Here is a 24,621-nt window from a genome sequence, read left to right on the forward strand (position 1 = left end):
TAGATATTAAGTCTGCTAATATTAAGTCAGATGAGACCATGGTGAGATGATATGACAATACATACCTATTCCTTGGCACATTTTTCGAGGTTTAAACACTGCATCTATTTTGGGATACGACAATCTTGTTATCCTGAAAAAAAAATCAAACCTCTTTGTAATGAATCTACAAATATGTAAATCAAATTTTGTTTACATGTAGTATTTTTGCATGCATCTTTATCAATTTTGTTCATTTCCAATAGATATAGATTATAGATGTACATAAAGGTGTTTGTTTTATTAATAATCTATTTGCATAACAGAAACTGAACATGTACACCATTTAAAAATTGAATTTTTAAAAGCGGCTGAAGTAATAGATCAATGACATCTAACTTTCATGACACCTGATTAATGCTAATATGGCCAAAAAAAGGTTCTGTAGATTTATTTATAATCACATTTATATATATAGCTTTACTTACTGTCGATCATCCATAGCCTTCACACTTTTACCCAAGTAGACCTTAGAAATTATTAACTGACCTGAAATGTAAACAAAGCTTTCCTTAAAACTATCTTCTTCAGAATTACAATTCACTGCCAAAGAGTAGTACAGTATATTGATTCTATATATCTGTGAAATCATGGTGAAATAATGTATTCCTGAATTTGTTCTCTACTTTTGTAACATTATGTTCATGATTCTTAAAAACTGTCTTCCACTTTGTAAAATGGCGCTGCTATAGCAAAGTGGTTGAAGTGTTCCGACATACCACTAGCTGTCCACCACCCGGTATCAAGAGTGAAACCCACTTGGACAGGAACTGGCCATTGGTTTGTAGTTGTCTTTGGGTACCCCAGCTATTTTCTACCACCTAAACCTGGCATATCCTTAAATGACCCTGGCAGTTAACAGGATGTACAATAAACACAAAAAAAATTTGTTTGTAAAATAGTGTAAAAAAAATAAACTCACCATATCTGAATGGACAGGCGTCCACTTTATTGGAAGTCTTTGTAAGATGTTTGATTCTGTGGCGGTCAGCCAAACTCAGGCTGTTACTTAGAGGCACAGCTCCATCCCGCCCAAGGTCCTGATGAAACAAACAAAAATTATCATGATATTCGTTTATAGTTTACAATTTGAATTGAACAGAAAACTTCCTACCATGAACTATATTATCTAAAATTATACTACTAAACCTGCAAATCTTTATAATATTATTATTGGTTTTAAATGAAACAACTTTTTAGAATTAGTTTGGTCAAATATAAAAACCAAACTTTTCTATAATAGGCCATTCCAAGAGCCAAAAAAACAAAGGACTAAAAAATAAGTAGCCAAGTGATCTTAATACAGAGGTCAAATTGTATTGAAATTGAATATTTGTGCTCTAACAAAGTAGTCTTATTAAACAGGTGGTCTTTATACAGAGGTGGTCACTAAGGCAGGTTTTACAATTATAGCTGAATTCTATATTCTATAACTTGTCTTCCTCTAACTGACAGTTTTATCAGCACTGACCTTGTAGGTGTTAGAGTCCATGTAGCCCTCCTCTAATACTCGCATCGGTTCCTGTACACCACCAAGGAGCAATGGGTCCCACATCCAAAACAAGTACTCTAACTGCTTCTTATAGGATGTGTTTCTGTTACATAACAAAAAACATCACATTTAAAAGAATTAAAATGTATTGTTGTTAAATAATTTTAACAAATTATGGAGTGTATATACATATACAATAACTTACAAATTTTGATAAAAGCCAAATGTTTTAATCTGATTCAGAAACAGAATATTCCATTTCTGTTTCACAGGCATATCTAAATCAAAAGTACTTAGTACATATGCACTGAATAAGATTTAATACACAGTTAGTGGGACTAAATGTGTATGGTAAAGATTTAAAGGGACATAAACCTAAAATAAGTAGTTCTGTATGGTTAGATATGATTTTCAGATATTTATTGATGGTTTCATTACAATGACATTACATTAGAATGATATAAATCGAAAATCAAACGAAGGATTTCATTTGACAGGGCACCGCAAAGGGAAGGGGGTCTAGCCGTAATGGTACATGTACATGACGTAAGTATAAAGTTGCCCCTGTCTTTTGTATTGCTGTGATCCATTTATATTTACCTTTTTTCACAATTGCATATGTTAATGACACTTGCCGTACTCCGTTTCTATCAGAATTTGTGCGTGTACGCTTCCTCCACGTATTTGACCCACCATTTTGTTTACGTTTACTTTATTTTGCAGTGCATTGTGGGAGGTCACTAAAGTACAATGCTACTATTTTATCTCAGTCATCATTGTTTCTCGACCTGGGTTACTCCAAAATATAGAATTCCCTTTCTAATTATTTTATTGGACATATTTGTTCAATAATTGTACTATAATAGTAAGGTATCTGACACATCATGAATATGTTTTTTACTCAAACTTTCAAAATTTATTTAGGTTCATGTCCCTTTAAAATTGTCCCAAGTAAATTGCTACTGTTGTCCAAAGTGAATTGCTACTGTTCAAAGAGGTTACAACTGCCTACACTAAGAACATATCAATAATCAATAATTGAATATGTATGAAATTCAAATTTGAAGAAAGCTTCATATTAAAATAAATTTTTGAATGATTTTTCACTCCCTTAATTTTATAAAATTGTGGTCAGAATGGTTGTATACCTATTACAAGGGTAGAACTCGCCATCATTATCGTCCACAATAGACACTAACTTCTCATCAAACTGGGTCCGTAACATTCGGTTGTGGACCCTGATGATCCGATGGATCTTCACACCGGATATGCCATGATCCTTAAAGTCTGTCGCACAAAACCGTGATAACACTAGGTCATGGCAGGAGGAAAACCTACAAGTTAAAACAAAACCATGATAACACTAGGTCATGGCAGGAGGAAAACCTACAAGTTAAAACAAAACCGTGATAACACTAGGTCATGGAAAGAGGAAAACCTAAAAGTTAAAACAAAACCGTGATAACACATGGTCATGGCAGGAGGAAAACCTACAAGTTAAAACAAAACCGTGATAACACTAGGTCATAGCAGGAGGAAAACCTACAAGTTAAAACAAAACCGTGATAACACTAGGTCATGGCAGGAGGAAAACCTATAAGATAAAACAAAACTGTGATAACACTAGGTCATGGCAGGAGGAAAACCTACAAGTTAAAACAAAACCATGATAACACTAGGTCATGGCAGGAGGAAAACCTACAAGTAAAAACAAAACCGTGATAACACTAGGTCATCGCAGGAGGAAAACCTACAAGTTAAAACATAACTGTGATACTACTAGGTCATGGCAGGAGGAAAACCTACAAGTTAAAACAAAACCGTGATAACACTAGGTCATGGCAGGAGGAAAACCTATAAGATAAAACAAAACTGTGATAACACTAGGTCATGGCAGGAGGAAAACCTACAAGTTAAAACAAAACCATGATAACACTAGGTCATGGCAGGAGGAAAACCTACAAGTAAAAACAAAACTGTGATAACACTAGGTCATCGCAGGAGGAAAACCTACAAGTTAAAACATAACTGTGATACTACTAGGTCATGGCAGGAGGAAAACCTACAAGTTAAAACAAAACCGTGATAACACTAGGTCATGGCAGGAGGAAAACCTACAAGTTAAAACATAACTGTGATACTACTAGGTCATGGCAGGAGGAAAACCTACAAGTTAAAACAAAACCGTGATAACACTAGGTCATGGAAGGAGGAAAACCTACAAGTTAAAATGAAACCGTGATAACACTAGGTCATAGCAGGAGGAAAACCTACACGTTAAAACAAAACCATGATAACACTAGGTCATGGCAGGAGGAAAGCCATAAGTTAAAACAAAACCGTGATAACACTAGGTCATGGCAGGAGGAAAACCTACAAGTTAAAACAAAACCGTGATAACACTAGGTCATGGCAGGAAGAAAACCGGCAAGTTAAAACAAAACTATCGAAAATACTACAAGAGCAAAGCTTGCCTCTGAAATTTTGTTGATTTAATTCAGGTTTACCTGGGTATCATAAAATATAGCATTACATAACTAAACTTTTCAGCCCAGTGAGCTTCTTAAAATTCTCAAAATTCAGCATTCCCCCCCTTTAAGTGATCGTCCACACCCATAGCAACAATTATAGTTCAAATTCATTGTAGAAATCAACATCAGTTGTGACAGACAACATACTTATTATAACATTTGCACCAAAACCTTAGTCAAGCTATTTTGGCCCATTGGGCCTCTTAAAATTCTCAAAATCCAGCATTTGGCTCCTTTAAATGATTGTCCACACCAATAGCAACAATTATAATCCAAAAAGATTGATTGTAGAAATCAATTTCAGTTGTGACAGATAACAGTAATACAACACTTGCACCAAAACCTTAACCTAGGATTTCGACAGCCAAAGCCAAAGTAATTCCATACCGGTAAGCCCCCCTGTCTTTGAGAGGTGTGCTAAAATTCATCATCATGATAACAAGAAACTCAAACACTTAAATACTCACCTTTATAAGGTATTGTTGGTATAACAAACACAATGATAAAGTCTTCAAACATGTCATTTTATTTAAACCTGGCACGTGCTTACATGACCCTGGCTGTTAATAGGACGTTAAACTACTGCATAGTTGCTAATATTTGACGTGGGTTTTATAATTTTGCTGGATTTGTGGGTCCATCCAGAATTGCGAAATTGAATACCTTGTAAACTTGATCAAAATTACTCTTTCACTTATTATAGGCTGTCATAAGAATGGGACTCTAAAAGGCTAGAAAGATAATTCGCGAGAATAAACCCCTGCGAATAGGTTCAAAATGGTAAATCACGAAATTTTGCATCTGCAAAATTTAACAACTGTACAGTAATAAAATACATCCCTGAATCGTGAAAATGATTAAATTTGACAACAATGACAGTTGTAATTCAGGGATGATTAGCCAACAGCTCAGTGGATCCCATGAGTTCCCCTAGTACATTAAGGATTGTGCACACTGCTGATTGGCCAGGTTATCCCTTCAGGAAGCTATAGATGACGGTGCAGTAATATGAACTAGGAAGTAATAGGAATAAGTGGCCTTGTAGTGGGAGTTTAATGTCTTTTGAACTAAAGCTGCCTTATGACAGTAAATCTTACCACACGTCCGACGTGGTTCCTTCCTCGAAGCGTACATTGCCCCCAGACTCCAGCTCCAGGACCATTCTGTTGACTAGTGTATCACAACTCAGCTGTAACCGCTTCATAGCCTCCTTCATAAAACTCTCTATCCTATAACACAAAGTACAAGTGTATTCACTACTCCATTTCTATAACACAGAAATATAAACAATTTTACATGGTTTTGTCATTAACAAGAACAAAGGAATATTCCTACCTAAGAAAAACACTTGGGTTAGTGATATGCGATATCCCTATCACCCTGACAGACGATTTCATAATTTTTCTCCCATTTTGTACACAAATCATTTTTAGTGTGTCACAGAGTTATTTGCACTTGCAAATAAACATTAATTAAAGCAAATAAATGATGTTACAATTGGTACCTTACCTACCTATACAAGGACAGATATTAATATGTAATATGCAAAGACAGAACATTTAATGGAAAATGTTAAAATTTAAGTTATAAATACTGGTAGAAGCAGATAGTAGCAATAGGTTTGTGTCAAAATAAATGACATCATTGACAATGTATGTAGTAGTTTTGTCACAGTTTTGTATGGCTTTCAGGTGTTAATGTGTCACGGGGACAGTCTCACCCCAAACCCCAGAACATCCAGTTTCTGATAATAATGAATATTTCTTTTCTAATTATATACCATTCAAGTTTCATCTTGGAATATTTCATTGAAAAGGGAATTTGGCAACAGCCATGAGCTTTCAAGCCCTGCCCCTCAAGTTACCAGTATAAAGCTTTATTTAGCTATTCAAATGAATGCCATCCCTCCTTATCAAATGTTTTTCTTATGAAAATGATTGATCTCTCAATACTGCTAACACAACCACAAGTATTTTATAATAATGCAATACAAAATGTTCTTGAAACTGATGGGAGTAAAATGCACATATCCTAGAAAAAAATATTGTTCCACACCAGTTCCCTAGCTGCGGCACGATCAAAACTCCATCATTATCTATTGTCTTCGCCTATTCTAAATTTCTGTCATATTTTCAACAAAGCTAGCACTCCAATACCAAATAGCTATAGCTGTAACAGTAGGATTGTCTGACGGTACCATAGAAATGCTCCATTGTCATTCACACTGCATGCCATTAAGTAGGAGAAGAAGAAGTATTCTATTCAAAGCGCAAAATGGAATATCAAGTTTTCAAAACCTGACTGAAATAATTATTTTGTTCCAAATCTAAGGGATGGTGCCAATATAGTTGTAGGAAATTGAAACCTTTCAATGCCTTTCCCGGAAAATGCATTAGTCAAAATTAATCAAATTGTTGTATCAAATTGCCAATTTTCAGCATGTTGCATTGTCTGTCGAAGGAAATTATAAGGAAATAATCAGGTACTGTGCCAGTTAGTTATTCAGCCTAATTCTATCATTCTAGTTTAGAGCAATAAGCAGCTCCCTCTATGACAAAATACAGTACAGCAAAGCTTTAAGCAGTGTCACCAATACAGCTTTGTTGGCTTTAAGGAACACCTTTCTGTATGTTGCATGAGAAGGGAGTACATTATCTTTATGGAAATTGGTAAACAGAGCAACAGTTATCTTTATCACCATCATTGTTAAAATATGATGTTGATTCGCTTTGATCAGGTCCTATAAAATCAGGAGAGAGTCAGAAGTGAAAAGTTTTCTCGTGATCTAGTCAATCATAAATGACTTTTAAAAAGTTACGCCATTCCTTCTTGGCAAAGTAAAATTTTCAACCTAAGATTGCCTTATGGTCAAGAGCCTAGTAGTATTTCGTACAACTAGACTTAATTCTTATCAAATGCTACAACATGCTAGAAACCCAATCAAGTCCTAACAAAAAATCCTCAATGCATGTCACGTGTATTATGTTGAGTTAAAAAAGGCAATACACAATTAATTTTTGTATAATGTATACCACATCAATTGATTTAAACATTGGCACTTTTCCAATTAACAAATACTTTGGCAGATTTTGCAGAAATATTGATTCCTTTGTTTACACCCTATAACCTGATAAGAGAGAGTTGTGGGCTGACTACCATGTTTATTCCTATCCCTGGGGGACATTTAAAGAATCAAATGTGACTGTTCTCGTTTCAAACAAGATAAAGTATCTATTTCCCAACAAAGGAAAATATCAAGGAATTTTAATGTATCAACACATTATGGTAATATTTCTTTACATGAAAGATATTAAATTTCTCAGCAAAGGAAAATATTACGGAACTTAATTTAGATATCTTTCATGTGAAGAAATATTATGACAATTGTGGTGATATACTAATATTTAGCACTATCTTGTGGTAGTAGTCCACAACAGTATCACTTAGGCTATAACTTACTCCAATACTCAGAGCTTTATGCTCAGAAATATTTTAATATATATTTCAATAATTCGTTAACTTTGAGAACAAAAGTAAAAGCATTGCAGTGATGAGTAGGCCTATTTGCCGCATTCCATACCAGTGGGTTTTTTTTCTTGTTTTTTTTTTATTGGAGGGGGCTTTAAGACATTCAATGAAGCCTTGGGTGATATACGTATTTACTTCTCAGGCTGCAACTGTTCACACAAAAGTTGTATACAGTTTAACCTGTATTCTACAGCCGAGTAGTACACCTTTTCTACACTTCAGATCCAATGTATAAATCAATAAATCAGTCGACTTGACCGATATACCATAGAAATTTCCTGTTTAAACTAAAAATGTTTTTCACTTACTCAACACATTTCTTTTCCCATTTCTTTACTCGCTCCTTAATTGCTGTCAATTTGGCCGCAAATGATCCATTTTCATCTAAATGTTGTAATCTTGCCTGTCAGATAAACAAAAATAAACAATGGTCATTAGTCATACAGGTTAACAAACACAAAATTCTATACAATTAGATAATCAATATCTAAAATTTCTGTTTCTGAAAAAAAAATCACAAAAATCACAAAATTGTTATGTCAGATTCTTTACATTGAATAACTGCTTATTCATTATTTGACAAACTGAGATTCAATTCATAAGAAACCAAAGAAATGCATTGAATAATTCTTTTCAATTTATCATCTCAATAATTCATTCTCATGTCATTACAGTTTCAATGTCTCCCAGCAGGGTGCATAGTTTGATTACATTTTGATAGTGTTAAGACTATCATATGCCACTGTGCATCTGCTCTGGTTACGAAACATCTTAGTAATGTAATGTTGAGGTCAATGCTCTATTTTGGGTTAGTTCTTACTATCCTGTTATCCCATCCTCCCCTTTCCTATGATATTCTATCTGGATAACGGATAGGAACTCACAATACAAGACAACTTTATACCACATGCTGCAACAGTAATCAAATGAAATCCATCCTTAATTTTCAGATTCTTTTGCAAATATTGAACCTAACACTCCAGATGATGTTGATAGCAGAACTATATAGATTGGATAAGATTGTCAGCCTCCTACTCCAAATAAAGTCACATTCCTATAGATCAACAAGGGTAATGTCCTTTACTTCATATCATCATCATTGTATGATTTTTTACAAGTTGGACAAGATAATACAGATCCTTATTGTCACTCTATTCTATAGAGGATCTGACGACATCCCACTAGGCGGTCACATTCTGGTGTCCCTTCAAATTGACCTACACAATCTTTTGACAGTTAAAGTTCAGGGGAGAAAATAGTTTGCAGAGCTGTACTGTCAGAATCTTTTCCATGTATGTACATGTACTAGTAACTTTACCCATACAGTACATCAAGTTAATAGGAATATAGAATACCCTAAGTATGTAGTATACATTTACATGCTTCATACTAGTGTCTAATAAGTTCTTGTAAATTATATAGGAAATGTCTACATGGGGATTGAGGGTAAAGGTTACAAGTATGTTGTACTAAATATATAAATATTAAATTAAAGATGTATACAGATAAAACTGAAAGGTGCATATATATATATATGTATATATACATACTAATATTTTCACTTCACTTTGATAGCTTTTAATTGTAAGCACATGATCACTGCATATATACAAAATAGCAAATCAGGACTAAAATAAAATTTTGAAAGACCTCAATCTACTGATCGACTATATTTATGATATTAAAGCAAAATAAATATTGATTTTGTGAGATGCAAAGTGACCGTTTAAGTGGAGTGAAATTGTCTAGGAGTTCAGACCTGAAAAGGCAGAGTGCAGTAAAATGACATAGTGATCATGTGTATAGCAATATACAAACTAGCTGAACATGTCAGGAGGAAGTTTGGATTTTTCTGTTCATTTTTTAACAAAATACATTGTAGCTCATTATAAGGTCCTACACATTTTTTCATACATATGGTAAACACAGAATGATACATAATGACATTGCTAAGTAAGGAATTATACGTACGGATCAGAGATTTAAAACCCTGCCACACTTATACGATTTATAATATATACTAAGATATCACTAAATAAAGTACAATCCACTAACATGGTGTAATTACAAGGCTCTGTGATAGGTTTACAAACCCCTAATCCTCTCCTCAGAGATTATAGACTACAGACCAACCTGGACTAGTAAATCAAGGCTCAGTTGCACTATTGGTTTTTAAAAGTCAGTCTGTTTATCTTAATAGGAGGGACAAAATTCATAAAGATAACTCTGAATGAAAGCAATCACAAAATATTACAATGGGGATCAGGCACAGGTCATCGAGACCCATGACACATGTGCAAGATAGATTAGATTCAATAATAAAGTTATATTCTCTTCTCTCTAAATCCCTTTCCCTTCAAATATTCCTTTTTTTTTTTTTTTTTTTGCCAATGAAACAAGAAACATCTTGATTTGGAAAAACAATGATCATTACTGTACACACACACTATCCAATATGCCAGGTTTATAATTGAATTAGCAGACATATCAAAGAGGCAGTACACCACATTGTAGAAACACCGGTAAGTAATTGGATTTTGTGAGTAAAAAATAACACTATATATCAATATCTTACTAATACATGTAATATAAATTAACACTATGATTGTCCTACAATATGTTACCTTGCCAATCATGCAGAAAAAATATTACAATACATTATATTGAGGTAATTTGCTCTAAGAATGTCCATGCACTGCAAACATACATGTAATTTTCAGGCAACATCCTTTGATATTAGTCCAGTGAAACCCAGTGTTTATAGAATTGTCACCCAAAATATTAGTCTGACAAAAATGCATTTCAACATTACGAAGGGTTGTTTAGGAGATTATTAATGGTATTGTGATTATCTTATTTAATACATGTGCCTGAAATATGAGACCAAAGTAATCAAAATCCTGGTAACCATGAGCACAGATCAGTAACTTTCTTTATCCATTTTCGTAACCAACAGTTCCTTGGAGTATTCCACATTACATAATAAATTTGGTCGACTTTAAAAGTTTCAACAACATTAAAGAAAACATACAAATCCCTGACATTAGCAGCTCATGATCATCTTGTTTTCTAAGGTACTTTATCATTTAAATCTCTGATTAAGGTGAATCATAACTCATCCATGTAATTAATGGTTTCTAGTTTCTTTTATTGCATCAGCTCTCAGCTATGAATTCCAGGAAACATAATTTGTTTTAAGGATATTGCTCTTTTTCATTATACAAATCCCCATGATTTCTGTTGGGTATCATTTCACTCCTGAAATCTGTCATTTCTAATTACTCGATACTGATTAATTGGTCATTACATCTTTTCATCAAGTCTGTCCGTGAGATTTTATTAGCTAGGTCAAACAAACAATGCATACATTACAAAATATACATTTTAGATTTATTTTATACATAATTGCTTCATGATTAACAGTATTTTGTTTGATCAAACAAAAAAATCAAATACACATACTATACAACATATTAATTATAACCTGAAGAGCATCTATCAGCAAATCTTGCAGAGAAATTTGTAGAAAAGCTTTATGTGATGGGATTCCTTCATGGAAAACTTTAATCTAAATATTCATATAATTTATAAATCGATGCAATTTTACAATCACGCATGTACATTATCAAAGTTCTACTTTTTGTAATTATCTAAGCTACATTTTAAGGTTTCGAAGCAGAAATCAGTTGTATGCTACTAAACTAAGTAGGTTTGTGTGGTTAATTTGTGAGTTGGACAGTTAGAGGTTAAAGGTCAATAACGGTGAGTAAATATGCAAAGATTAAGGGACAACTACAAACCAATCAGGATGGGTGTTGACAGGGGTAAGAACTATATACAGGCCGTTAGTGCTAAAGACAACATTTGATCACCTGGTTCTCTATTTCAACTGCCAAAACAAGTTCACAATCCTCATCATCAATCTCTTCCTCATCGTTAGATGAGTTGGAGACTTTGCGGATAGGCACCATATTGCTGAAATCATGCATTTCCTCAAGTTCTGTTCGCACCTGAAAGTTTTAGGTTGGCGTGGAGATACAATTTCTATAATTTTACAAGACTTGGTGATGTTAATTCAAACCTTATATCTACTTAATTATAAGTGTTCATGCAAATATCTATGTGAAGTCATTCTTGTCATTAGGTTTAAACTTTTAATGAATGGAGTATGGCTTTAAAATTTGGAACTTTAAAAAAAACTCATTTTTGTCTTCTTTTTTTTAAATTTTTTTTTTAAGCATTATTAGTTCATGTTATTAATACTAAATTCTAATATAATTCAAACTAAGAAAAAAAATCCAATATGTAATTTATTTTTTCTCTCATAATTATTTTGCCTGTAATAATGATATCAACAAACTTATAACACATTGTAAATAAATTATTTCTATCATGCTGTTTCATTGTTATTGGAAATTTACATCACAACAAAATCCATTTTGTGTTATGTACAATTACTAGGACTTCTGGTACTACAAATATCAAAGTCGAGGAAAGTGCTTTTAAAATAAGATGATTCCTCATGAATTTCCAATTCAGTTTGCACTCTAGCTCTGTGTTATAACTTTCAAGAACCAGGTTACAATTAACAGCCTACCTTAATGTATTGCCTTAAAATTTTTTTTTTACTGACTTCAGAATTGATTATTATGTTCAGTACTTTAATTAAACCTGACAAAACTGATTACTCTCTTTATTATTTAGTACTTGTTGTAATCTAACTAAATAAAACTATTATTTACATCACTAATTCATATGTCAGCTCCAATGCAGGAGTTTGAAACAAAAAAAGGACTAATGATTTCTTACAGTTCCTGAAGCCTTGCAAATAAAGAAAAATGCCTTTATGTACATCAAAAGCATATCCTCAGGAAAGATATAGGAAACAGGTAATTCAATTTAAACCAAATTAATTCCATAATAAATAGTGCTAAGCAGCCTAAGACTATTTATCAGTTCCTCTTTAATCATGGCATTTCTGTTAAATGGAAACTGGTTGCATCAAAAGAAAATTAAAAAAAATGAACTGTAGAGCAACATTCAGAGGGAATTATTGAAAATTAATTACAATCTGAATTTAACACCAAATATTGACATTACTAGGGTTCAATCATTTTTGGGAATTCAGTCGTTTGTTAGTTTATTTTTCTTTATATTTTCTATGCTAATAAAGTATGAAGTATTTTTCAAATCTTAATTACTGGTCATGGTTAATAGGAAATTATGTATCGTTAGTAATTCACAAAACATATGCTTTTCTTTCACTATCTGATATGCTTGAAGTGATCCTCAGAAAATATGATTGAAATAAAGATAAATGAAATATGGAATTAATCTGATTTCTCTGGAAATAGCCACAGTCACCAATGGCAGATTTTGTTTTATTGATCTTTAAACATTATCCTATCAAAACTTATATCTTAATCTAGCTTTCTATATACTATGGCTTTCGTAGCAACACTTCCAGCTTCAGTAACTAACTATATCACATCCATAAAGCAAAATATTTCACAGTTTTTGTTTTTGTTGATTTTTTTTCTTTTCTTTTTTACATAAAAACACACACAGAAAGTTACTATGATATTTGATCTTATTAATTAAAAAAAGGTGCTAAAGATTTAATTGATAAATAGAAGTAGCATTTTTTATCAAAGAAAATGAAAAAGAATTAAAAATCTATCTATCACACTGGCAAACGAAAGTGAAAAAAAAAGACAAATGTCAAAAATTAATTTCTATAATAAAAAACAAAAAATTCTTGAATAAAAACACTTTTTAAAACAGAAAGTAATGTTTTTTAGCAATGATCAGCAAAAATTTAAAGAGAATTTAAATCAAAAGAATGCACAAAAAGTAAGTATCAAAATGTCAAACTTACCTCTTTTATTGAACTTGCTAATGCACGAATTCGCTCTCGAGGAAACTCAAGTAAACGCTGTTTATATATTTCCATCTTAGATAAAATATCGACCATATTTCTCTTAACAGTTTTCACTCTCATATTGTAGTACATTTTCTTCTTCATCACAGTTGTCTACAAAGAAAGAATATCCAACTTTTGTTAATATAAATCAGCTGAAAAGACTCTTGAAATGAAGTTCCGACCAAATAATAAAATTGACACATGAAAATTAGATAACATTTTTGAGATACTAATAAAGACTATTAATGAACAGATTTATCAATGAATCAAAATTGCACAATGATATGTCAGATAGGTACATATATACTAAATATTCTGTCAGAATATATATTACATAGCCAGTTATTATTAAAAACTTATTGTGCTCAGATGCCATAATTTCTGAACATCTGCTGAATTAGAAGAATGGTCAAACCTTGCAACAGAATTCTGGAAAACTGGATGTATCTAATTGCAAATGAATGTGAGACTGTAAGAATCAAACTAAACACCTAGCTAGTAGGCTTCTACAAATCAAATAATTTGACCTTATTGTAGCTCTGAATTTCAAATAAAGAAGAGGGGGATAAAATTTGGGGAACTTTACTGCAATTTTAATACAACATGTATTGGATAAGGGCCGGTGGGCTATAGGAGTACTCAACATGGAGCTCACCTCAGCCATATCCACAATTGACTTGCTGACGTCGTACGTGTCCAGTGTGGCTAAGTGGGGCATGTGATACAGTACATGTGTGGAGTAGTTACAGAGCAGACTGACTGGTGCTGGCGAGTAGATTGGGTCCTTCATACTTAGGCTCCGCAGTTTGGACAGTCCCATCAGATGGGTTAGGTCCTTAAAAGGTCAAACAAATTAAAAAAAATTGTTTTAAATATTATTTAAATTATCAAAATCAAAGTACACAAAGTACTGCAAATACAACGCAGCAGAAACAGAAAAATAGAATGAAATCAAATGAATTTCCAAAATCAAAATATATAAACCATATTATAAAGACTTTAATATCAATTATTTCAAGAACATTCAACTGATCACAGAAAATACATATGTTTTGTTTGACATTTTTCTTAATTAAAGTTCCTACATAAAAATTACAAAGAAAACAAAAGTCTTCTTTAAAATGAGTTTTTATCCTTATACTCTTGTTTCTTATGTTGCACATACACTTATTTTGGTAAAACCATGCACATATGAGGGCAGCCTTATAAGTTATTTTGCCTTTACCTCAGATCTGTGTTTAACATTCATTTAAAAACATTATTTTAAGGTACACAGAAAGGGCATCTGATTAATTCATTTAATAACTCTTATGTCTATAAGCCTTAGATAGTAAGTCCAATTTGAATTATCTTTAACAGAGATTATGTAAGTTGGACAGAGGAGTCACCAGCAGGCAACATTTGACCTAGATGGGCTGTGTATTATATAACACCCTGTGTATTCTATACACACTCTGTGTATTCTACCAATCAGAAGGCACTCTTCCCATGACTACTGATTGGTCCAAGGGAATATTATTCAATGAATAGGGAATTTATGAATGGAAGTTTATGAATGAAATGGTTCAAGAGATCACCACTGGATGTCATTGTAGGGCAAGTCCTACTCAGTCCTACACATCATAGTAAACCGGATAGCAATAATACAAACGCTAGTCGCGTTGTATTAAAAATTGTTATTTATCATGATTATGAGAAAAGGTATCATAAATAACTATTATCATATCAATTCATGTAGATAATAGTTTGATACAGAGACAAATATATCATAATCTGTATACAAACTTTCACTCATGATGTATAACATCTACATTATACAGTTGTTGACTGGGGTTGAGGGCAACAGATGATTTGTTGAACCCGAAGACAAACTGTTGCCCGAGGCCGAAGGCCAAGGGCAACAGTTTGTGTGAGGGTCCAACAAATCATCTGTTGCCCGAAAACCCAGTCGATAACTGTTTTGTTATACCCATTGACTCAAAACAATGCATTGACGTCACGAATTGTAGGTGTGACGTCACTCCGGTCCAACAGCACATTTTAACAGTCGATTTTAACATTTTTTTGGACCGCTCGACGGAACAGTTCATATATTGGCATTTTTGGCAATTATATAGGTTTATATAGGAACTATTTCATAGGGGTATAACAAAAGGAATTATTGTACCTACCCATAAAGGCAATATATTTGTGCTCTTACCCGTAAAGATGATATATTGTTTCCTGACAGATTTAAGTCCTCTAAATTCTGGTTTGAATCTAAAGTATGACCTTAGTAAAGATAAAAAAAAAAACAGCTGTTAGAACTTTACAAATAAAACAAGAGAAAGGTTCACAACAAAGTTTGATGAGAAAAGCATACAATGTACATTGGTAGTTCATAAGACAGATAGCTAGGTCAAATTGAATTGAGACAGGATAGAAAATTGATGAAAGAAGCATAATCAACATGATTAACACTATAATTAATCTTAAGCCATCTTGATAACAAACTTTGTCTTGATATTATTGTTTTAGTCAAATTACAGCATATCAACACTTACCGATTTTGGTGATACAGTTTTGTGCAAGATTTAACTGTCTCAGTTTGCATAATGATGAAAGGTTCTGAAAAAGAAAACAAAAAAGGTTTTAGTACAAGTTTATAAATTAAAGCCAGCTCAGAAAAAAATTCTTGTGCCAAACTCAGGTTTTCAGTTGAACATTTGAAACACTTTCTTTAATGCATTAATATGAACATCCCCAACTTTGAATAGCAGTGACCTCTATTATCTTGACTCAAGTCTTGAGTTTTAGGAATTTGTTTTAACTTTTGCATGCAGCATCAATTTACTCTGTGATTATTAAGGTAGTTAATTATTGTAACCATATATCTAGTCTTTCAATCATTGTAAATTACATTGTAATTAAGAGAGAATGCACTTTGTAGTGTGTAGACCTACCTCTATGTGCACTATACTGTTACTGTTCAGCCATAGCACCTCCAGATCCACTAGGTGATCCAAGTTCTCTATCTTACTAATCTTATTGGAGAATAAATACAACTTTTGCAGTTTCTTCAAAGCACCAATATTTTCAATTCTCTGGAACCCAAGAACATCAGACAATGAGAAACAATATCAATGTGTTGAATTCTTGCAGCCATTCAAAAAAATCACATGACTGATTTACAGATTAATTCTACAAGGTGGCTGTCAAAAAAGGATCCATAACACAGAAAACAAAACGTGTTCATACTTTTCCAAGTTCTTTAATATTATTATTTCAGCTGGAGCTCCCATACAAATATTCCCTTGATATCAACAGATTACCTGGTACACACAGAATTTCTAAAATTGTTCAATATACCCATGGTACAGAAACAAAAAGTTAAGTATCTTGTTCAAAGATTAAGGCAGTACCTGGACTCAAACAATTGACCCTTAGTGATACCTGCCTAGTTGGTCTCTGTATTCGTTAAGGCACATATCATGTGACTGTGTATATATACTGACCTTGACCTCTGTCTCACTGATCCATAGTTCCTTGAGGTTGTTGAGACATGACAAGCCTTCTATCTTCTGTATCTGCTGGTCAACAAGCGTCAGACAAGACAGATTGGGGAAGTGTCTCATTGCCACAATTTTTGGCATCCCAGAGAAGAACATCTCCAGCATTGTACAGGTAAAAACCTCCCCATTCTCGATTTTGTTGTAATTTAGTCCATTAACGCTGCACTGTAACACGAAAAAAAACAAATATTATTCAAATTTTGAAATAACTTGGATTTTAAAAATTTGTGATAATATTTTCTCTTACTTTCAAACTTTAGCATATGATTGTATTGCTACATGGTTTTATTTTAAAACTTCCATTATCTTAAACAATATTGCACAAGGCTGACTCAATTACAGAATGACTTACAACTTCCCTGAGTATTTCATCCTCCTCTTCCTTTAAGGATTTTGGCTTGAGGGTTGACTGTGATGAGGACCCTATAAGGGATCCTGTTTGGATCCCACCAATACTCCCACCTGTCTCGGTGGTGCTCCCAGATGGCCGCAGCAGTCCCCCTGAACTGGACCCTGACAGGGACCCAGAGAGGGACCCGTTTGACAATGACATCACGTCTGAGTTTGGTGTCCACTGTGGCTGTCTGGAGTACTTCCCATGTCAGGGTAGAGCTGTTTCAACATTCACTGTACCATGTGACAAGCATGCCCTAAGTGATATCTGTAGCAGTTTTACCTCGCAGCTCCGGTGTGAACATCTTAACTAGAAACCATCTGAAACAGAAATTTTTAAATAAAACATCTCAATATATATGTATCTCAACATCAACAATGCTGGAAGTCATTTTGTTCTATGCTTTACAATCTGTAAAAACATTCTAAAGATTAAGTGGGTATACAGGATTAGTGCCTATATGTATAAGCAGTGTGTGCCTGACATCCAGATATATACCACCAACCACTACATATAAAGTACCTATATAGTGCTGTTAATATTACCTGACAGGTATATTGGCACTGGGTAGCTCACTCCAAACACAGACTTCAGATCAAATATATACCTAAGTACTTACAAGGCCATTAATAGGTATTATCCCAGACACACTAGTTCATACATTACATAAAGCTGAATGTCCATAATCTGGCCTGGAGTGAAATACCCCAATATAACTTAAGGATCAATATTTTATAAACAGGAAGTAGTACATTAAAATAATGTTTTCCCTGCTAAGTTTTTATATCACCAGACCAAATTGGTTAATCTCACAAACCATTCACAATATACAAGTAAACATAATCATAATCAATTGGAAAAACTTGATGGCATTTTAATACCAGGTAATGTTATCGCATTAGCATAATTTACAGCAAATGTTTCTAAGTGGTACAGAGCAATCTATATCTTATGTCAATACAACAACCATTTAAAAACCGATACCTTCTTAATTATATATATATATGTAAAGCAATTCATTCATGACAAAAATACATAAACACCGATTTTATAATTGAATTTGAACTCATTGAACATTATTCTCTATTGTTAAACATTGCAGGGTTAACATTAAAATTATAAATGTATTAAAGATGCTCCACCGCCGACAGAGTATAAATGACATTCATCATTTGAACAATAATTGGTGTTCAATCGTATATATATATGTCTAATTAACACAAAAACTATGATAAAATAATTTATTTTGCCTTTGGTGTATGCGCAATCAGTATTTCATTCCATATAGGGTGTAGTGACACAGAATTTTTTCGGGATGCAATTAATTATTTCTTTACATTTTTAACTTAAAGTAAAATTAGAAGCTCAAACTTTTCAATGGTGGTAATGGCGTAGAGTAAGTAACTTTTGTAACTGAAGAAAAATACTAAATCATTTGCTCATGATTTTGATAGTGAAAAAATACCACTTGTCAGCGGTGGAGCATGCATCTTTAATATATTATACAATTAGATAACCAAAGAAGTTGAATGAACAAATGAATTAAAATATATACAATATACATATGACATGGTAGATTCACATTTCATCAACTTGATCAAGATGACTAGTAATGAGTTATGAATCAATGAATTTCTATTGTACCGAAGTGTACTGTCAACATCAAAATATAAGTTTAATGGAAATCCATATAAAACCACTCAATGTTTCCTACATCCAATGTAACTATTGACTGAAATTACCATGTTTAACAAAACAAAAATTTTCTGGAACTTCCAGAGGAAGTTGACGTCATTCTGAATGTGCTAACTGCTGCAATGTATCATACATAATTATAACCACAACAGTGTCAACACGAACCACACAATCGCATGGTCTGCAGAAGCAAGAACTTTTATATGTTTACACATTTGAACTTTTTCTCCAGGTACTCTAGCTGGTGTACGTTCCTCCACCTCCTGAACCTGGCACGTCCTTAAATCACCCGACTGTTCATAGGACAATAAACCAAACAAACAAAGCTAGCATCAGACAACAAATCTCTTCATGACTGATACAAATATGTACAATAACAATACCAAGTAAACACCACAGATATCAGTAAGTAAACATGTCTGTACTTTGGTGAACGATTTGGCAACTTATAAAAGACGTCGCGGATATCATATTTCCTATATACCAGTAATAGCTGAAAACACATTTAAAAATAATCTGGTGAAACATGATAGCTACTGTACATGTATACAGTTTAACAGTTCCAACTGAACACACCTCTAATTAGGTACAACTATAGTCATAAACACAGATTCTATGCAAACTTTAGTACATAAACAAAGCTTTATTCTAATTTCTAGTGTAAACTATATGGCGATCGATACTATATAACTTTTTTTTAATTCAGTAGTCTGATTTTTTTAATTGCCACATGTACATTCCAAGCTTTTAACACTTGGGTATTTAGCCTTTTATCTGGTTGTATTCAACTTGTCTCGAATGTATATAAAAAGAGCTGTTTTGTTTTTTGAATAGTCCCAAATTAAAAGACACTATATGAATGGTAGTGTAGTATAACCTCACAATAATCCATGACACCTTAGATTGTATTCTAGATACCGGTATAACAAAGTACTGTACCAATCCTATGAAGCTTCTTTTTAAAACATTTTGTAAACTTCCATGGCTCATTGTATCTATAGATCAATTCCTTGTTATGCATTTCAAAGACTTCTATTCCATACTATATTGTTGATGAGAACAAACATACCAGAATGGTTCATTACCGGTAATCATATCATGATGTCTGAAATTTCATATACTATGTAATTAAAACTTAAGTTAGAATGTTTATGCATTCATTGACAGATAGTTATATATTAATACTGGTAGAACATTAGTGGTGGTGTTCTGTATAGAGTTGAGCTCTATAGTACAAAAGGTAAAAAGATTCACAAACCATTTGTGTTAATTACTATTATATTATGGGACAAAGAATTAATTAAAAGTAACAGTGTAGACAGAATACCATTACCTTAATATTATATACATACAACTGAATACTTTTGAAAAAACACAGGGAAAATGGAAAAAGTTCTTTATTTTTTGGCATGCATGCACTGTTTGTGCAATTTGTTCAATGCTTATGAAATTAACTGGAAACCAAATTGATATACTTGATATATTCAAACACTATTGTATGTTTAGCTATTAATTTACATGCAACTCTTGAGTATAGCTTATATTATTATAAGCTACTGTAGGTATATGAAGCCCTCGGAATTCGGGAACTATATAGCAGTTAGGCACCCGGCCACTCATGCAAACACCTTAAATTTGGCATATAAATTGTAATTCATATATATACCAAGCTTTTAATTTGAAAGAATTCAAAATGACTGTCCATACCAACAAATTTTGAATGCATTCTGTATGTGATTATTTCAATCGGAATGCATCATTTTGTTAGAATTTGCATTCAAAAACGCATCCAGAATGTACTTGGTTGGATCAAAAATCTTAAACTGATGATGACCGAAGTGCTGTGTGGCAAAACGCATATGGCTGTATATTTATTTTGGACTATAATTTATGAATGTTTAAATAGCAGGACTAGTGTTATTTTGGGGTTCACTAGTCCAAAGGACTAGCAGGGAAAAACGTTAATGTCACAGACTGGGAGTACACTCTAATTCGACTTAGTAAATGAATTTTTTGCTCTAAATCAAAGAAAAGTCTTGTGAAACCAAGTAAAAAACTGGCAATTTGATTTCGTTTTGAATGTCATAATGGCTGCAGGATAAGCAGAATACACAGTTTGTATTTGAAGCTCGACATGGAAAGCCAAGATGACTTAATTGGCAAAGTTTTGTCATCTCGGCTACCTATCTAAGTCTCGCACCAAAATAAACCTTGTATTGTAATACTAACCATGTATTTTCTATATGAGCTTACAGTAGGATTTAAAAATTGGGTTACAACATGTTAGAGTTGTCATTGGTAAGCGATATTGATGGACAATTTTCATCTTCCGATACGATATGGATTCCTATTTTCCAAAGTCAATACAATGACCGAAATTGTACTTGATGACCTGCCTATGACCAATGAAAACGTTTGAATTTCAAATGCTAACAAATTATGTAATATTTTTTACACACATAACGATTGATCTGCCTGATTTCGTCTTTTTCTCAATAACACCATTGTTTAATATATATCCATACATTGTGATATTTTCCTTTCCATATATTGATACTTAAAATTTATATCAATGACAGCTCTACAACATGTAGGGCATTATTGTACAGCGTACTGTAGCATTTGGGCTAATTATAACATGTAAGTACTACATTATTGTATAATTCAAGTGTGTCAGGTGTTATATATAGAGTCTATAGATAATTAATATAATGTAACATGATATATTACTTCAAGTTTAACTATTAAGCCAATTATATCAATCAACTATTTCATACAATTTCTCTGCCTTTACATGCATGATCTACATCATCACAATCGTTGTAAACTAGGAAGCATCAATTGATGACCCGCAGTGACATTATAATTTGCTTACAGGGTTACTTTACTTGTACAATCGTGCCTATTATCACGATCCAATAGTATAAAAAGCAAGAAAAACAATCTGAAAGAAACCTGTCAGGCGACATAAAATATGTAAACATCATATGTATAATCAAGATTCTTCTACTGGGAGATCACAAAGATGTAGGCCTACCTACTATTTACATACATTTGAGCAGTCACGTTTCACATCAGTGTAGTTTGAGTTGTAAGCTGAAAATATTTCGGTACAACAGGTTTGCACATATGCTATTCTGTATAGGATGTAATTCATGAAAACTTGCTTACAGAGGAACACGTGTTATTCTCTAAATCCAAAGTAAACATATCCCGTACCATTCATTGAAGACTATTGCCTCAAAGTGTCTGCCATCTTGAAACTTTATGAAGAAACCCGATTGGCTGAATCAAGATCACGTGTTCGGGGTCGTTTCTAACGAGACGAAAGGGGCACTGCATTGGGGTTTCCAAAACATTTACTCATCAGGATCATTACGTAGAGCTCATAGATTATGTACATAGGCCTAAATATTATAGGCTTATACAAGATACGAGAAACTTTACTTAGTTGTCGATGATGTTGGACAATGACCATAAGCTCCGAGAAGCTTGTATCGTACAATGTATATATATATATATATGATAAATTTAAAGAAAAATATATATATAGTACAAAAAACACAGGGATCTGAGAATTAGTTACAGATTATAAAATCATGGACCCACCCACAGGGACCTGGCACGATTTTTTTAAACTAACAGTATACATATATATATTATAGTATCAATGATACTATAATATATATATGTATACTATTGGTTAAAAATTTTTCGTGCCAGGTCCCTGTGGACCCACCAGAGTGCCCTAAGACAATTTTTAGACGTTTTAGAGGTCTAAATAAAAAAAACGATAAAAATAATATTTTACATCAAGGACGTATATGAGACTTATAAATCCTTGTTTACATACAGTACCATGTAGAGTAAGATTTTTATCGTTTTTTAATCTAGACCTCTTAAACGTCTACAGTGTATAAATGGTCTTAGGATACTCAGGTGGGTCCATGGTTATATAATCTGTAACTAATTCGCAGATCCCTATGTACAAAAATAGGTACTAACGTGTTAGTGTCATAATTAAAATACACATAATACTTTTAAGGTCAAATGTTTTTGGCCACATTTGACCTTAAAAGTATCCCTTAGGTCAAATCTTTTGCCCTTAAAGTTAAATGTAACGAGGGCCGTTTTCGATGATTTTATATTGTTTTCAGACGAGCCTTGACAAAGCCCTCACAGGCCTGTATAAAAAAAAAACTGCAGGTCCGTCAGAATTTATACTTGATATATTTACTTTATAACTTAAACGAAAACGGCCTTGAAGTCCCTATTAGATATAATTTATGACCCTAATCACATAATGGACTTGTCCACATTCTGAACAATATGAAACATTTATATAATCAGGGAAATTAAATTTTAAGTCCTTTAAAACTTAAAGAAATATATATCAAACAACTGATAAAAATACCCTAAAAGAATTTAACAAGGTTTAAAAAATAGTCCATTTATTGACACTAAATAAAGTCTATCTAGTAATAATTTGAGAGAAAAAAATACGTCTTTTTATCAAGGTCAAATAACTTTTAACGTTAGGGTAAGTAAATCTCTTGCCCTTAAGGTAGATATTTTTTAACCTAAGGTAAATAAATCTTTTGCCTAATGTAAATAAATATTTTGACCTAAACTAATCATAATCCACATACATTTATCCATTATGATGATCAAGTTTTAAAGGCTTTTTTAAAACGCTCTCCTTGTCCTAGCTGACGAGGAAAACGATAGCATCAAAAATACGTCCCTCATAAAACAACTTTTCTACGATGATTCACAAATATCTTATAGATTAGATAGTCTAACTATATCAAGGTCATAGATTAACATAAGTGTCTTAGACACTTGTTTCTATGTTCCTTTATATCGATTTTATATATTATATTGTTGTATGTAGACATTAAATAAAGAAAGTTTAAACTAAATATATTGTCTTATTCTGTCGTATTATTTATGAAAAATATATTGGGAATGAGGGAAATGTGTTGATTGCAGGGTGTTTTTTTGCCGTTTTTGCCTTATTAATAGCCTTATTATGCCTTCATGTACAAGTATCAGAGATTTAAATACATGCATGTATAAACCAATCAAATGTGACGTTTTAAATGGCAACGTCATTTTTTTTTTACTAAATTGTTCAGAAGCTGATGATGATCGAGCAGGCTATGGATAGACTCTGGTGAGGTCAGTCTATATATATCATTGAAGTTTCGTTTCAACATTTATAAAAGATTTTTTGTGTTTTTCAAAAAAATCCACTGATACAATGTACAGAGATGCAAAGATTTTATTCTGGCTGTAGGCAATTAAAATTTTTTCATCTGCTGTCAGATCAACTGTAAAAATTGCACTTTACATTAAATTGTTGGGAATATTTTCAAGTTCTGTGTAGTTAGCTGTACTGTTGGACAGAAATCAGACATTGGATATGATCAATCAATTATGTTATTATTATTGTTAATTGTATACGC

General features: G+C 32.7%; 1 protein-coding gene across 11 annotated transcripts in view; it reads right to left on the reverse strand.

The window, feature by feature from the left end:
• Window positions 1-22,467, reverse strand: part of LOC138318335 (leucine-rich repeat-containing protein 9-like) — a 44,643-nt gene extending 22,176 nt beyond the window's left edge. For 7 of the 11 annotated variants that reach the window (XM_069260616.1, XM_069260615.1, XM_069260611.1 and 4 more), the window contains exons 1-16: window positions 22,325-22,440; window positions 17,417-17,778; window positions 17,008-17,229; window positions 16,456-16,596; window positions 16,057-16,120; window positions 15,714-15,784; window positions 14,169-14,348; window positions 13,469-13,624; window positions 11,463-11,600; window positions 7,899-7,993; window positions 5,160-5,291; window positions 2,680-2,865; window positions 1,511-1,634; window positions 962-1,079; window positions 468-528; window positions 66-133 (exon numbers count right to left, since the gene is read on the reverse strand). In XM_069260616.1, coding sequence (XP_069116717.1) covers window positions 66-133; window positions 468-528; window positions 962-1,079; window positions 1,511-1,634; window positions 2,680-2,865; window positions 5,160-5,291; window positions 7,899-7,993; window positions 11,463-11,600; window positions 13,469-13,624; window positions 14,169-14,348; window positions 15,714-15,784; window positions 16,057-16,120; window positions 16,456-16,596; window positions 17,008-17,229; window positions 17,417-17,617 — 1,957 coding nt within the window. In that variant the 5' untranslated portion in view covers window positions 17,618-17,778; window positions 22,325-22,440. Of the gene's footprint in view, window positions 1-65; window positions 134-467; window positions 529-961; window positions 1,080-1,510; window positions 1,635-2,679; window positions 2,866-5,159; window positions 5,292-7,898; window positions 7,994-11,462; window positions 11,601-13,468; window positions 13,625-14,168; window positions 14,349-15,713; window positions 15,785-16,056; window positions 16,121-16,455; window positions 16,597-17,007; window positions 17,230-17,416; window positions 17,779-19,200; window positions 19,335-22,205 lie in introns of those variants that run through there. The other 4 variants (XM_069260608.1, XM_069260609.1, XM_069260610.1 and 1 more) reach the window with 4 other exon arrangements.
• Window positions 22,468-24,621: the final 2,154 nt, after the last annotated feature.

Source organism: Argopecten irradians, chromosome 3 (assembly GCF_041381155.1).
Source record: "Argopecten irradians isolate NY chromosome 3, Ai_NY, whole genome shotgun sequence".
Lineage (NCBI taxonomy): Eukaryota > Metazoa > Mollusca > Bivalvia > Pectinida > Pectinidae > Argopecten > Argopecten irradians.